Source organism: Phaseolus vulgaris, chromosome 1 (assembly GCF_000499845.2).
Source record: "Phaseolus vulgaris cultivar G19833 chromosome 1, P. vulgaris v2.0, whole genome shotgun sequence".
NCBI classification, from domain to species: Eukaryota; Viridiplantae; Streptophyta; class Magnoliopsida; order Fabales; family Fabaceae; genus Phaseolus; species Phaseolus vulgaris.
This window is the reverse complement of record NC_023759.2, coordinates 50075172-50090068: the sequence shown is the minus strand read 5'-3', so window position 1 is coordinate 50090068 and position 14897 is coordinate 50075172. Positions and strand designations below refer to the sequence as shown.

Sequence of the window (14897 nt, the reverse complement as noted above, 5' to 3'; positions counted from 1 at the left end):
TTCCCATTTTTTTTTTAAATTCTCATTAATCTTAATTATCATCTAATAATTAATAGGATTTGTTGTTTTTCTTTCAATCTAGTTTTATACTTTTAGTTCCTAATCTAAGCTTTAACCCGTCAAAAAGCACCTTTATATATAACCCACCTTAATTGACAACGCGCAAAATTCATACAAGATTGGAAGCAGGCCTAGCACTTAACCAAGGAAATGAAGGATCAAGTTACAAAAGAATGTTCTTTTAAAAGAATTTATGTGCACTAGCAAGACAAATCAAACTGTACAAAAATTTCTTTTCAACCGTGTATCCTGTGTTCCAATTTAAAAGCTTGACGCTAAAGACGGAAACAGGTATATATATCACTTGTTAGACCACTGGAATTCTATTTCTAAATTCCTCGAGGGGCCACTCTTACTTTCTGGCAACAAAGTGTACTCTCCAGATACTGCTCCTAGCATTACTACCCGATCGATCTGGATTGTCACTTTCCCAAATGAACTCTGCCATCAGATAAAAATAATAGAGGGGTCAAGCGGAAGTGTAAAACTAAAATAATTGAAGATGAATAGACTGCATTTAGTATAATAGTCCAATTTTCCCACATTCATTACCTTTCCCATTTTGCTCTTGTTTTTGCAAGATATGTGAAGCTTCTGGCCTTTTGGAGGACTCTCAAAGGACCATGAAAAGCTCTCTTCCCACTCCGGATTAGGGCCAGTTGAGACCACCTAACCAGCACATTCTCATGATAATTAGCACATTCACTTGTCGAGGAGGAAATCAAATCAAAGGAGAAATTGTATTATATTAAGAATAAGACATGATGTTCCTCAAACTGTATAATAAAATGACAACCACATATTTAGGCTGCAAATCCTCGTCCCTTACGTTTTAAACTGGAAATAGCAAAGAAATTGAAGTGGGGCATGGCCCTCCACAAGATGACAAGTGACAACCAAATTCTTTCATAAGTCAAAAACTACTTCAAAATGAAAGAAAAAAAATCAATATGGGTAATTCTGGATTCTAAAATCTGGCAATACAACTGCAGCAGAATATGTAAATGAGGTCAAGTGATTTTTTTTTCTAGGAACTAGGAAGCAACTATAAAGGTCCATATCCTAACTGGGAATTTTCTAATATTGGCATAATTTCCAAAAGGACATAACAGATAACATTAGTATTTTGGCATTTATGCAAGATTGACATGGAGATACATGTCATATATTAGTCTCACATAAACAAGCACTCGCCCATTTCAACTAATCCTAGTACATTATAGAGGAGAAGATCACAAAACAAGATAATGGATATGAATTATTATTATTATTATTAAAAAATACCTTGGTTTGCCTTGGAGGAGTGTTTCCAAGCGTAAGCTTGCAAAAAACACTTGGGTTTCCAACAGATTGCTTCATATTGTTACCACGCTTGATGATCACCACCAAGGTTCCAGGCAAACACTGCAATAAAAACTCTGCCTTCTCCTGAAAGCGAGGAGGGGCAGACTGGATTAAGTACTGCAGCAAAGGAATAGCATCTGCAGCTGCTATTGATTGAGCTCTTGAAACTTCTGCTGAACATGCTGACCAAGCTTGCCTAAGCAGGAAAAGTGCATCCAAGGCAGCTTCCTGAGTAGCCTCAGAGCCTGTCTTTAAGGATGTAACCAGATGGGGAATGCTAAGTGTTGCTGGCTCAGTTGCTCTCAGTCTAGGGAAGTTGCTAAAAAGAGAATTTAAGGCTTTAAGATACTCTTCGTTCACAGTTCCAGTAGCCCATAAGTCCTTTTCAATAGCAGCTAAAAAAGATCACAAATTAAAATAGGTCATATTTACGTACAGGAGTGAGGTTTGAATTGTGAAGCAACTTATAGTGAAATGCACAGAATCAACATTGCTCCCCAATGAATTCATGTTAGAAACAACACCTTTATTTAGAAGACAACTTTCAATTTCAACCTATCCATCTTCTGATACATCAATGAATATTTACAGAAGACTAGGTGCCTATTTTAGCTAGAAAAGGCTATGTAGCACAAATAAGAGTCTAGCTGTTCAGCTCATCAAGAAATTAAGTGTACAACAAAGTTTACAATTCATCTGTTCCTTCCCCAAATTTTTGGTTTCAAGACCAATAATCAACAAAAAAACCAGCTCGGCCATTTCGTTTAAAGGTGCATTAATCCATGTGTACCAGTTTTGAGATTCTTTATAGAAAAAATATTTTGAAAATCAAGCTATGCTTCTGCTTATAAAAGCAGAGAAAAATGCTTTACAAGGAGAATCAAATAATTAGTTTAAGAACAAGAAAACCCATGTAAGAAATTGCCATGTGAAAAGCAACAAACACACCATTTTGTATGAGAAAATATGAAGATAAGATATACCGTAGTGGGTCCAGCATAAAAATAACAAGTATTTAAACACTGCCCAATGGGAAAATAGCTCACCAGTTATTGCTCTGACTGTTTCACTAGAAGCATACTCTTGAATGGTATGATTTGAAAATAGAAGTTTAATAAACATTGCAGCCTGAACAGATGTTTCAGGATCACTTGAACCTATCAGATCCAGAATAACCTGAACCCCACCAGCCTCTGCAACTGCTCTTTTATTTGATCGACTGTTCATCACAAGGTTTTGTAGAGCACATATGGCTACAACTTTCATTTCTTCAGTTGGTTGGTCTTCAAGCACATTCACTAAAGCACGACAAGCTGAAACTGCATCACTTGACCGGGCAAGACCCTCGTTCTGAAATAGATCGCCAAGAGCCAATGTTGCTAATAACCTTGCTTGTTGTGCTTGGGTTTGTGGGTCCAATAGATAATGGGATAATGGTAAGATGGCTGATTTAGTAACTTTTGTTTCTCTGATCTTTACATTGTTCAGCAATGCTTCTAAGAGTCTTGCAGCAGTTTCCTCGCACTGATGAGATCTTAGGAGCTCTAAGAGAGCCTCTATGGCACCACTTTCAGCCATTGCTTCGGCACTAGTTCCATCGTCACTTTCCAACACAAGGAGAGCATTTAATGCACCAACAACTGTGCTTTCTAAGCCAGATCTAAGCAGCCTAACCAAAACAGCAACTGGAACTTCCAGGTAGTATTCAGAACTAAATTGCAGAATACTAGCCAAAACAGATGCCGCTGATTCCCATAAAGCATGAGGAATGGAAGGATCTGCTTGCAATATAACTTTTGAAATTTCAATAACACCACCCTCTTTTGCAATTTCATTTGGCCATAGCAGTGCAATACTGACCAGGGCCTTCACAGCTCTCTGTTGCAATATATGTATACCAGAACCAAGAACTCGTATAAGAGGGCCAATTACATGCTGTGTTACTGGATCTTTCTGAAGGTGTTCTTCTAAAAGAAGATGTGAGAGAAGCTCAGCTGCCAACTGTTGCACTGCTGATATTGGAGAATCAAGCAAAGGGATAAGAGGTTCAATAGCTTGGTGAGAAGACAGTGTGTAATCAGCACGACACTGTGGGTGTTCTAAGATATTAACCAAAACCTGCAATGCACTGTGTTGTCCATCTGGTCCAAAGTCTTGTCTTATTAGCAACATAAACAGCGGTTCAACGACTTTAGCAGCCGGTGGTCCTTTAGCTATGCTAGCATTATTGGTCAATATACGCAACAATTCAGCAAAAGCTGCACATAGATAATCAGGTGCTTCATGAAGGATGTCAAGTATGCTTTCAATAATTCCAGCTTTCACCATTTCTATTTTGCAAGCTGGCCTGTCTTTTCCCAACTTGACCAGAGCTCTGGAAATGGCCTCATGAAGTACATAATTCCTTCCGTAAAGTAGCCCAACAAGAGGAATAACTGCACCATGTGCAGCAACTAATTCAGCTAGTTGCTCATCATCAACAAGTCTATCCAATGCCCGCACAACTGAATGGTGAGAAGGACCAAACTCACTTACAAGGAGAGAGACAAGGGGTTCAACACAACGTGCAGCAGCCATTGTGGACCGAATCCTTGTATTTCCAAAAAGAACAGAACATAATTCAGCAGCATCCCTTTTGAGATCCATTGAACAATCTGATGAAAGAATCCTACAAAGAACATCCACTGCATTCATCTCTACATCTGCAACAGCGAGTGCTTTTGAAGGGTTTTCACTCAATAACCTAACTAATGCAGCAATTGCAGCATGCTGCTCTCTCTCTAAACCAGTATTAAGAATCTCCACCAAGGGTTGGACAGCTTGTCGAGCAGTCTCTGCATTTCTAATGTGGTCAGAGGAGAATAAACTTTCCAAAGCTTTTGCAGCCCTATACCTTGCAGCTCTTCCTCCTAAACGCAGTACAGCTACAAGTTGAGTAACAGCTCCAAATGCTGATTCATGTCTCCGTATTTCTGCACTGCTAAACAGAATCCCTAACAGATCCGTAGCAGCTTCTTCCGTTGCATCTTGTGGACCTAGTGAAAGATACTTAGAAAGTGCCTCTAGGGCACCTGCCTCAACCATTACAATCTTATTTGATGGACAATCTATAGCAAGCTGAGTCAAAAGCCCAAGTGCTAAAAATGGTGCACCAGGACGTTCTGGAATTGGTTTGAGCAGATCAACTAGAGCAGGTATTGCCTTCCGAGAAGTGGCACCAACTCTTATGTCATCAACTCTAAACAACCTCTCAAGAGCAACTTGATCAGGATAATGCACCAAAGAAAATTCATCTGACAATTCTAGAAGATCCTGTATGTCAGTATCAGCACAGCCAAGCAAGGAGATAAGTCCACCTGCTGCCCCAGAATTTGCCACAGACAGGAGTGTTCCCCTGCTACCATTACAGACTAAGCTAGCTATTGATTGTGCAGCAAAATATCTGTTTGCTGATTCCTCTGACTTCAATAAATTGGCAAGTGCTGGTATAGATTTCATGGTTGCATGTGCTCGTATAATATCCCTGTCCTGAAATAATATTGCCAACAACAAAGCACAAATCCACATGCTGCTATCTTCTTTGTAGTCAATCTGCATATCACCAAAAACAAGCAAAAATTTGACATAAAATAATAATTGTATACTAATCTATTGTCTAACTACTATACAAACGAGGAGAGGTGTATTTGTGAACAGCTTTGACAAAAAAGAATCCATTTACGAAGATGAGTAAATAAATATGGAAAGAATCAGATGCCACTGTATACTTCAACTTGACTGAAAACATAGCACTAAAATACCTGACTGTACAATGAGAAACAATTTGCAATCCTGTCACTCAGAAACTCAATTGCACCCGTCTCCATTATTGCAGTTTTACATTTTTCATCATGGCAAGCAAGAACAGTTAGTAACCATATAGCTAAGTTGGCACCGGAAATAATAGTGGTGCCAGTGCTTGATTTACCCTCATTGGCTTCTTTTGTATGCCTGCAAATTCTGATAACGTCCCTGCTGTCGTCACGCTGACCCAAAGTAGCCTGTGAAGAAATAAGTATGTCGACAAGAGACTGAACTAGATTACCACACAAGTTTGATAGATTGAGATCCTCCACCAGCCTCTGGTGATTTACTTTAGCAGCACAAATAAGAACAGCAACTCCTCCAATTTTGACCTGTATATTTTGAGAAGTGGAATTGATTATCCTCTTAGCTATAGAAGATATACATCCAGAGGCAGAAACAACAATGTCTCCCAGAACAAAAGGTTGATCCATACATAATCGAGATAAAATTTCAATAGCTTTATCCTGCAACACTGGCGTTGAATCGGTAATGGACAGAACTATTGGGCTGATGCTTTTAGGAAATTCAGCCAAAACTGCCCAAGCAGGCTTACTGTGTGCACCATTCACTTCTAACCTGGACAGCATGGCAAGTGCTTCTAGAGCTTCTGATGTGGAACTAAGTCCACTGATAGCAAAGTCTAAGAAAGAAACTAATGCAAGAACAGTGCCAGCTCGATTCACACAATCAGTTACAGCATAATCAACTTGCCTCTTAGAATGTAAAAGGCGAGCAATTGCTGCAGCAGCATGTGATTTTCCAGAAATTGTGCCTTCACGTAATACTCTGGTAGCAGCCAATATGACTTCTTCTGCAACAGCTTTCTCAGCAATTTCACTGTCCAAAATAAGATTTGCCACAGCACATGTTGCCAGCTCCGCCACTTCCAAAACTGAAGAGTTAGCTAGTGAAACTAGGGAGGGTAAAGCATCTCTAGCAATAGCAACCACATCCCTGTTCTCTTTGATGGAAAGAAATATTGCAGCCAAGCAGCGTGAGGACTCCATTAAGATACTTTCTGATTCAACATTAAGCAACTTCATTGCCGACCAAAGAGTTTTAACAGCAATGCTGCTTTCACGCACATCTTTCCTCATTTCAAAAATTCCCGCCAGAGCAGACACAGACTTTGCCTGAGTTTCTTCCTCGGTTGAGCTCAGTAATTTTATCATTGTATCAACTGCATCACTGGCAGCACTACCTTCACGTAGAAGATCAGTAAGAGAAACAACTGAAAGCATACTTTTCAAAGCATCTAAAACATAAGCCTTAGATTCAGGTAAATCACTGGTCAATAATGCTGTAAGCTGACTGATAGTTGCTGTATCAGACTTATGAATTAAGTGATTCAAAGTCTTTGCTGCAATCTCCTTCCCATTTGAGCTTCCATTCTTCAACAGCCAAAGCAATGCAGGAACAGCATCAGCACTTTCAACACAAGCACGTATATCCTCACTGTGATCACATAGGTTCCTAAGGATTGACGCTGAGTCTTCCTTTGCTTTTGCAGATCCTGACTCCAAAATTTGAACAAGAGGAGGTATACCACCAGCAGCAGTAATAGCCCATTTACTTTCATCATTTTCATTAGATAAAAGGCAAAGGAGGGCAACAGCACATTCTTGCTGCTGTTCCGATGAAAGCCCCAGAAGAGATATTAACAGCTGAACTCCTTCACGGCCTTGAAGTGCACGCCACAGACTGCATTCAGTATTGCACAATGTCAAGAGAGATTTTAGAAGTTCATCTTGCACTTCATTGGCAGCCATTGTTATTAAACCAACAAGCAAACGCTTTGGATCAGAATTTGCAAGTTTGATTGACAGTATAGGATTGCTATACAAACTAGCTAGGGCTTCAATGGTCCGTTCCTGTACAAGGAATGACAAGCCAGGTTTAAATTGTTCAAGTAATGTCTGCTCAACTACCAAAGGATCTGTGGCCCTGGTAGATTCTGCATTGTCATCATAAATCATAAGAGCTGAAGCTAAAGCCCCCAACGTGTCAGCAGCTTGGGCAGGCGAGGAGCATGATTCAAGGCTTTGACCAAGACTGGAGATGACATATGACAAACCACCAGAGATGTTTGCTAAAGCACACATTGCATTCTCCTGTAATGCTTGAGCATACTCACCCTGCATGAACTCTTTGGAAGGAGCTATGGTAGCATTAATCAAAGCAGGAATGCCATTGGAATTGGCTATCTCTTTTCTTGCATCTTTGCACTGAGCAGAAAGAGATTTAAGAGCACCGGCTGCTTCAGCCCTGACAGGGGCATCATTACCAGGGCTTAAAAGTTTGAGGAGTTGTTTAGTTTCCTCAGAAGTCAACAATTTTGAACAAACAGATGCATCCTCCATCATCATACAGCCAAGTAAAAAACACACATTTGCTAAAGTGTTAGACTGCCCTGTTTTCAGTAACTTAATTAATATGTCCACCCCTCCAGCTTGTATTGTGGCATTCCAGAATCTATCAGTGCTGCTGGAGAGATTTTTCAATGCCCCAGTTAATAAATTATCAACTACATTTGTCTTCAGGCCTTTCTGCAACTGCTCCCATAGAACTGGAACCACTCCTTCAGTTGAAAAAATTTTTGATCCAACATGATCTTTGGCACCACCTTGAGAAACAGCAAAAATTGTCTTTGCAGCAGCCACTTGACCTTCAGCAGAACTGGACTTGAGTAGACCAAGCAAAGGTGGAATGCATCCTCCAAGCAAGACTTTCACCCTCAACTCATTTTCTTTACAAAGTGAACCCAATACAGTTGCTGCCTGTATCTTCACATTCGAAGACCCTGACCGGAGAAGGGAAACAAGTACTGGAACTGCCTGAGAATGAGATCCAACAGCACTGAAAGCGTTTTCTCTAATATCAATAAGCTCCAATAACTGCTTCAAAGAATACTCTTTCTCCTGCATAGAAGATGAGCTCTGACGCAGCTGCTCAATGCATTGGGCAACACTTGCTAATGTCCCATCAGGATCCTCCATGCTGCTGCTGTTGCTACGTTCTCTGCAAACAATTATGCATGTAAGATACAAAAGTTATGCTCAAATTCAAATTTCCATAAACCATATATATAACCATCAAGTTAGGTAGTTCTCATTATCTTGATTTCTATGAGACTCTGAGAGGGTGAGAGAGGAACATGTTATTTCTGTCTTGGAACTTTTGACACAGTGTGACACAACAGGTAGGATTCATAAGTCATAGCTTATTTAACTACAAGCAAAAGTACCAATGTAACTGCAAGAATTTACCAGAGCATTACAAGCAAAAAATTTGATGATTTAAAGGCCATAAAATATTCTTTTTTAACATAATTTACAGGCATATATCCTATGTTGTAACCAACCTCAATCCCATCTTTAAAACAGAATGGGGAGGTAGAGTCTCTGAATCTTGAGCCCTCCCATCACCATTTCTTTCCTGCAATCAGACGAACGACAATGAGAATAAACAGAATGTTTGTATATCTCCAAATGATGGAAGTAACAAAAATTAAAATGAATATATTAGACTTAGTAAAATATGGATAAGGATAAATCTTGAAGTTCTATGTGAGAAGAAATGGAAAATCAATTTGAGAAGGAACATGGCAAAACCATTTATCACTATCACAACTTGATTTTTTTTGTGTCAAGAAATTTAAGATTTTCAAAGCATTAAATGTACATGATTGCCGCTTCTGTTACAGTTGACTAATTATTATGCATAGCATCTTATTGCACAAAACAGACAGGAGATATAAAATGGAGAAAAGAATATACGGCATTATATTCTTCAGCAGAAAGCCTCGGTATAATAAACTCCAGTTAAGGATAAACACTACAAGTAACTCATTAAAACAGATAAGAAAATGTAATAATGCCACCGTTTTTTCATTTTCTAGCATTTACCCTGCACCCACATGTAACCAAGGATATGTAGAAGGATATAGCAAATGATGGTAGAGTGCGTAACTAAAATAACGCTTCCTGTCTATAATAGAATAGTTCTCATCATCTTCATATTTTTATAAAACCATGGACTTCTCAATCGAAGAACAGTAACAGATATGTTCCAATGGGAGAGAAGAAACAAATAGTAGAATGAAATAACAGACTTCCATGGTTCACAATTATGCTTTCTAGAATAGTTTGGCACAAAAGAAAAACACAAATCAAGTCTAGTTTTAGACAGCTGTTCAGAACCACAATTGTGGCTACCATATTGCAGTTTAAGAAGTCTCCTCCACAACCACAACTGCCATTGCATCATCCTTCCATCGTCCAAAATTTCTATAACCACGACTAAAATTTTAAAACATATAGGACTGCCAAGCAACACGAAGAAATGGTATCCAATATGTGCAGGAGAACTTAAGGTTTCGTAAAATTACAAGTATATCCTAATACTCAAACACTTTTCCACTACCAGTAATGATGATTGTATAGCATAAAATGAAAAAGAAAAACAATGAAAAACACGAAGTACCATATCATTAGCAGCAAGTGTGCTGCCATTATGGGCAGCAAACCTCCAAGTCCGTGTGGTCGCCAGCTTCGCTTCGCGTAGACACTACCAAACTGATAAATCCAGGACACTGCTCCTATACAGTCTACACTGGAGAGTCCAACAGAACATCAAATCCACCCTGTCGAAACCGAAATTCAGATTTAAATCAATCACCAGTCTCAAACAACACTAATTGCACCAAAACCGCAAATGCAAATTCCACAAGTTCAAAACAACAACAAACAATAATAATAGGTACACGGTGACCTAACCAAAAGGCACTGAAAAATCAAGCAAACAATGGAATCGATTAAAATTGAATCGCGGAGACAGTTAGAGAGGTAGCAGATCAAGAGCTACCGGCGAGAAATGGAAGTGCAGAAAGCGTGAAGCGTGTGAGTCAACGAAAAAGTCAAATCAATTACGACGAATGAATGCGAGAGTATTGAAGAATGGATAAACGGTGCTTGTTGAAAGAATGCGAAGAGGTGAGAGGGAATGAAAAAACACCTTGAGAGAGTGAAAAGCGAAGCCGGCGTGTGAGTGTGACGGTGACTGGTGGATTGGTTTTCTTGGGTTGGTGGTGGTGCGAGATAGATTTGATTTGAATAAAAGTGAGGATGGTTCGTTAAGAAAACAGTGCGGAATGTGTGTTTTGGGTTTTAAATGGGCGTCTTGAATGGCTGATTTTGACGGAGGGGGAAGTGTGTGACAGTGAAAGACAGTGAAAGGAAATAGGCTTTGGGTGTTTTCAGTTTTCACTGTCATACACCATTAGGAGCACCGACAACAGCTCCACCCTCTAAGCTTTGTGGCTTAATGGCTTCGCATTCGCTTGAGCCAACGGTTTAGAATGGAATCACGTGTGCAAATAATGTACCTCTATGCATTCTTATTTATTGCATATAGAAATAAATAAATAAATAAAATTGGAATGTTTAATAATCACTTACAGAACATGTAACAAAACATACTCTATCCAACAACATAGGTGACAGAGATAACTGTAAGTTATTACCCCTAAATGTCAATATTCGCATGGATTAAATTTGCATTCGCATAAAATAAATAACGGTTTGCTAAGAAGTTCTTTCTTAAATACTCCTGAACCAAACCACTTCAATCAAGCTTTTAATGTTCCAGCTATTGTAGTATATGTTATGCGTACGGATTTTGTAAATAAAATGGTTTTTTCTTGGTCAGAAATAAATTGTATTGTTAGAAGAGAAAAATAAAGTGATTACATTATGGACTGTCTTAAAATATGCATGCAGAAAGGATGAGATCCGCAAAAAAAAAAAGTCAAAAATCAAATATGAATATTATTGAAAATATTATCACATAAGTATTGATAAGAGATAAGAAAAAAAATTAAAATAATATGACAAGTAGACGCATTAACAAATAGTATAATTAGATAAAATATTTAATTATTATTAATAAAAATAATAATTTAATATTTTAACTTTTTTTATAAGATAATTAATATAAATACTGACTTAATCTTCCTAATATTTCAGCAGTATTATCTCCTGAGAGATCAAAAGATAGTTTAAAAATCGAAAAAAAATATATGAAAAAAAAAAATAAGTAACTAGAAGGAGGATATGAATACAAATTCTAGAAGTGTTCTCTCCCACATAATTAGTATACACATTATTTAGATTCCATGTGTTAAGAAGAAAGATGGTCCAATTATTTGTTAGAAATGGGCACATGGTTTTTATTTTAATTGAAAGGGGGTCTTGGTTGTGACCTAGCCACAGGCTGAGCAAGTTATAAGCCATCTGAATTATATACCTTTGTGTTTAGTTGGCAAAAGTATATTTTCTCTGGCACTCTAGCGGTTTGATGACAATGGAATCGTTTCAATTTTCAAAGGCAATAATAAAGGTGCTGAAGTTTAAGACAAGCCACATTAATGTTCAAACTTTAACATGTTCTTTGTGCCAGCTGGAAGGCAAGTGGCAAGTCATGAGTTAGATTATGATGCAATAAAATGAGAGGTGGCTCTTGTAGTTCGCACTTGCGCACCGTAAGCATTTGCTGTTATCATCCCATTTCTTCTTCTTTTATTCCCTTCTTAAACTAAACTAACACTTTCCTACCCTTGTTTTATTCATTTGCGTCGTTAAGTCTAATTTAACCTTGGTATATTTTAACTTTAATTCAATTTTACGAAACTTGTTTCACACAATAATTAAAAACAATATTAAAGCAAACTAAAAAATTATCAAAAGGTTAAGAAAATAATCAGAAAAAAAAATTCTTACTATTAACATCTTGTTGGTATGAAATCAGATCAATTGGATTGAGTTGAGTAGACATCATATTTTAGTGAGTGGACTTAATTATTATGTCTCTTTATTATCTCTATTTATTTCTGTTTAAAGAGATCATTGTATTGTACTTGTAATTGGTGTGCAACTGGATATAAAGAAAACCTAATAGCTGTCTGTGTAGATGGATGTAGGTTGCAGTTGACGACCGAACCACATTAAGTCATGTGTTGTTGTTTATTTTATACAGTTAATTTGTGATTGTGTGTTTCTGTGTTTTTCCATCCCATCTAAATAACAAAAAAGTCCAAAAAAACTAAAAAATAAACCATCAGTGTTTCGACCAAACTTAACAGAAAAATTATCAAAGAATAAAAAACGCCCATTAGCACACCAATAAACAGATTTGGCCATTCTAGGACTACTCTAAAACGACCCTCACATGCCACTGAACAACAGTTTTATTTTAGTTAATTATAATATTATATATATAATACATAATTTAAAAAAAAAAATCTATGATAACTTTATCTCATAACAACAAATATTTACTATATATCTTATATCATAGACAAATATCTACTTTTTAAATACATTTAAATTTGTATAAAATTGACCAGTTGACTTAACAAGTATAATCATGACTCATCATTAACTGAAAATGAATTCAACATGCGCTTTTTTAATTAAAAGATAATATTGTCGTAAAAAGCTAAAGTATATGTTGGGAAATATTAAGTATTTAGTAGTTATTATATTCATAAAAATTAAAAAATAAACAAAATTAGCTTATATCTGATTATAATAAATGTTTGTTTTTGTCTATGCTATTTTTTTAAAGTAATTTAACAATTTCTTACTTTGAGTTATTTTTATTTATTGAGAAAGTTATTATTGATTAAATTGAAAATTTTTAATTTACTTTCCTCTTTAGTAAAACAAAATCATATATAATATGAATATTAAATAATTAACCAACAGATTCAAAAATCACATTAATTTGGATTCTTAGCTATTATAGAATAGAACATATGAACAAAATAGAACAAAGATGAATAAAATAGTAAAAAAAAATGAAAATTAATTTTGTTTTGAATCATAACAAATAGTCTAAATATATATCAGCAGTACACTCATTTTATGTATAGTCAAAGAAAAAAATAATTAATCAATAAATATTATAATCATAACAGGTAAAAATAAAATAAATGTTATTCATCTTTATAAAAAAAAATAACTAATAATTAAAAAATAGACAATTAATAATAGATCTTTCTATAACTCTGATATTCATATCCTTAATACCCGTTAACAATGAACAAATGTTAAAATTCATAGTTAATTCCATAGAAATGTTAAAATATTTTTCTCCTATTAAAACAATATTCTTTTAGAGAAACAGAATTCCTTAAGAAAACCTAGGAGTACAAATTAATTTTTAATTTTACTGAATTTGTCAAATTTTCTAATAAAAACCTTTTAGTTTTGAAAAGTTATAGTTAATTTCACAAAATTATTTTTATACTATTTAAACTCCCCGATAATTCCTAGTTAATTACAGTCTCATTGAACAATACTCGTTTTATAAGGGTGATTACAATTAAATTAAAAGTTACCCCTCAATTACATCACTATTAAGTTTTCCCCAAAATAACTTTTAGAAAACAAATTTTTGTTTTAGTATGGTTTTAGTTTATACTTAATTATAATATCTTAAATATTTATATAAAATTAACCATCGCATTTAACTCACGCAAATATCTATAATTTAAATTATTTAGTTTTCAAATATTGTGTTTAACATTATAATTCGAATTTAATAAAAAAATACATTCCAAATTTTATAATCGGAAATGTATTTTTTTATAAATAAAATGACCTTTTCACATTAATTATGGAAATGTGAGGAGAAACTACAGAAGTACTGGAAGAGACAACCTTCTACTCAATGCTTTATAATTTTCTCTTTCACTTTACATTTGCTGAGAGAGCGTAGTTGGGGCAATCCAATGTGAATTGGCGTAGCAGGTGTGAATTATGATTCAAATATTTTTGCTTTTTCAACAAAAAATTGGAGTGGGTTTTCCTATAAAACCATGCTTCTCGTGAAGCCATTCAATCGGGGATTTATTACTGCATGCATTTATTCTTCTTACCCATATTTTTAAAAAATATAAATTATTCTTCAACTTGTTTTATTGAACTTTTTTTTATTAAATTTTGGAATATGATACTTCTCAAATTATAGAATTAAAAAGTTAAAATTTTTGTAATTTTTTTAAAATTCTAAAATCTAAAATATAAATTTTGTATTATTTCGTAAGGTACAAAATTTATATTTCAAATTATAAAATTTGAAAAAAATAATTATATATTAGGAAAAATGACAAGGGTGCAAGAAGAAATACCCACAAATAGTTGCATTAGTTAAGTTCGGTTTCTTTCAATCTGTTTTTTTTTTCATGTCTTCCATTTTTAAGTATGATTGCTTTCTACACTCTTATATTTTTTAAAATGTCCAAATTATCTTTAACAATTCCAAATTATCTGAGAATACATTACAAACTACCTTTTCAGAATCTAATATACTTCCCCATTTCATTTAAAATTTGCCAATTCCAAAAATATTATAAAATATGAATTCCATAAGAAAAAAATAACCTTTTTAAAAACCACCCACTAACCATTGCAACTTTGTCCACCGCAATGGCAGAGAAGAAGGAGACTTTGTGTTAGGTTCTCAAAACCTCACAAGGTTCATTTCGTCAATTCACATTTCTAATAGGTGCAGGAAGCAAAATTTAGGTTACAAGAAGAAACACCCCTTAATGTTATGTGTATGTTATAGAAGGACATTTCTTTCTG

The 14897-nt window shown here is 35.4% G+C and overlaps 1 protein-coding gene across 2 annotated transcripts; it reads right to left on the bottom strand.

The window, feature by feature from the left end:
* Window positions 1-223: 223 nt before the first annotated feature.
* Window positions 224-10598, bottom strand: LOC137815132 (protein CELLULOSE SYNTHASE INTERACTIVE 1-like). 2 transcript variants are annotated; one of them, XM_068618188.1, is made up of 8 exons: window positions 10264-10598; window positions 9733-9892; window positions 8612-8685; window positions 5205-8268; window positions 2451-4995; window positions 1345-1799; window positions 613-729; window positions 224-501 (listed from the first exon to the last, which is right to left on the bottom strand). In XM_068618188.1, exons 2-8 carry the CDS (start codon window positions 9733-9735, stop codon window positions 361-363), a joined length of 6399 nt encoding a protein of 2132 aa, XP_068474289.1. In that variant the 5' UTR covers window positions 9736-9892; window positions 10264-10598; the 3' UTR covers window positions 224-360. The 2 variants fall into 2 exon arrangements, with proteins under 2 accessions (XP_068474289.1, XP_068474290.1); XM_068618189.1 differs by lacking the exon at window positions 10264-10598 and adding an exon at window positions 10114-10240.
* Window positions 10599-14897: the final 4299 nt, after the last annotated feature.

Excerpts from the sequence above, each read along its gene's own strand:
- LOC137815132 (XM_068618188.1), bottom strand. Across the intron at positions 8,269-8,611 it reads GTTTTAAAGATGGGATTGAG|AGAACGTAGCAACAGCAGCA; the intron begins GTTGGTTACAAC and ends AATTGTTTGCAG. Across the intron at positions 502-612 it reads ACAAGAGCAAAATGGGAAAG|AGTTCATTTGGGAAAGTGAC; the intron begins GTAATGAATGTG and ends ATCTGATGGCAG.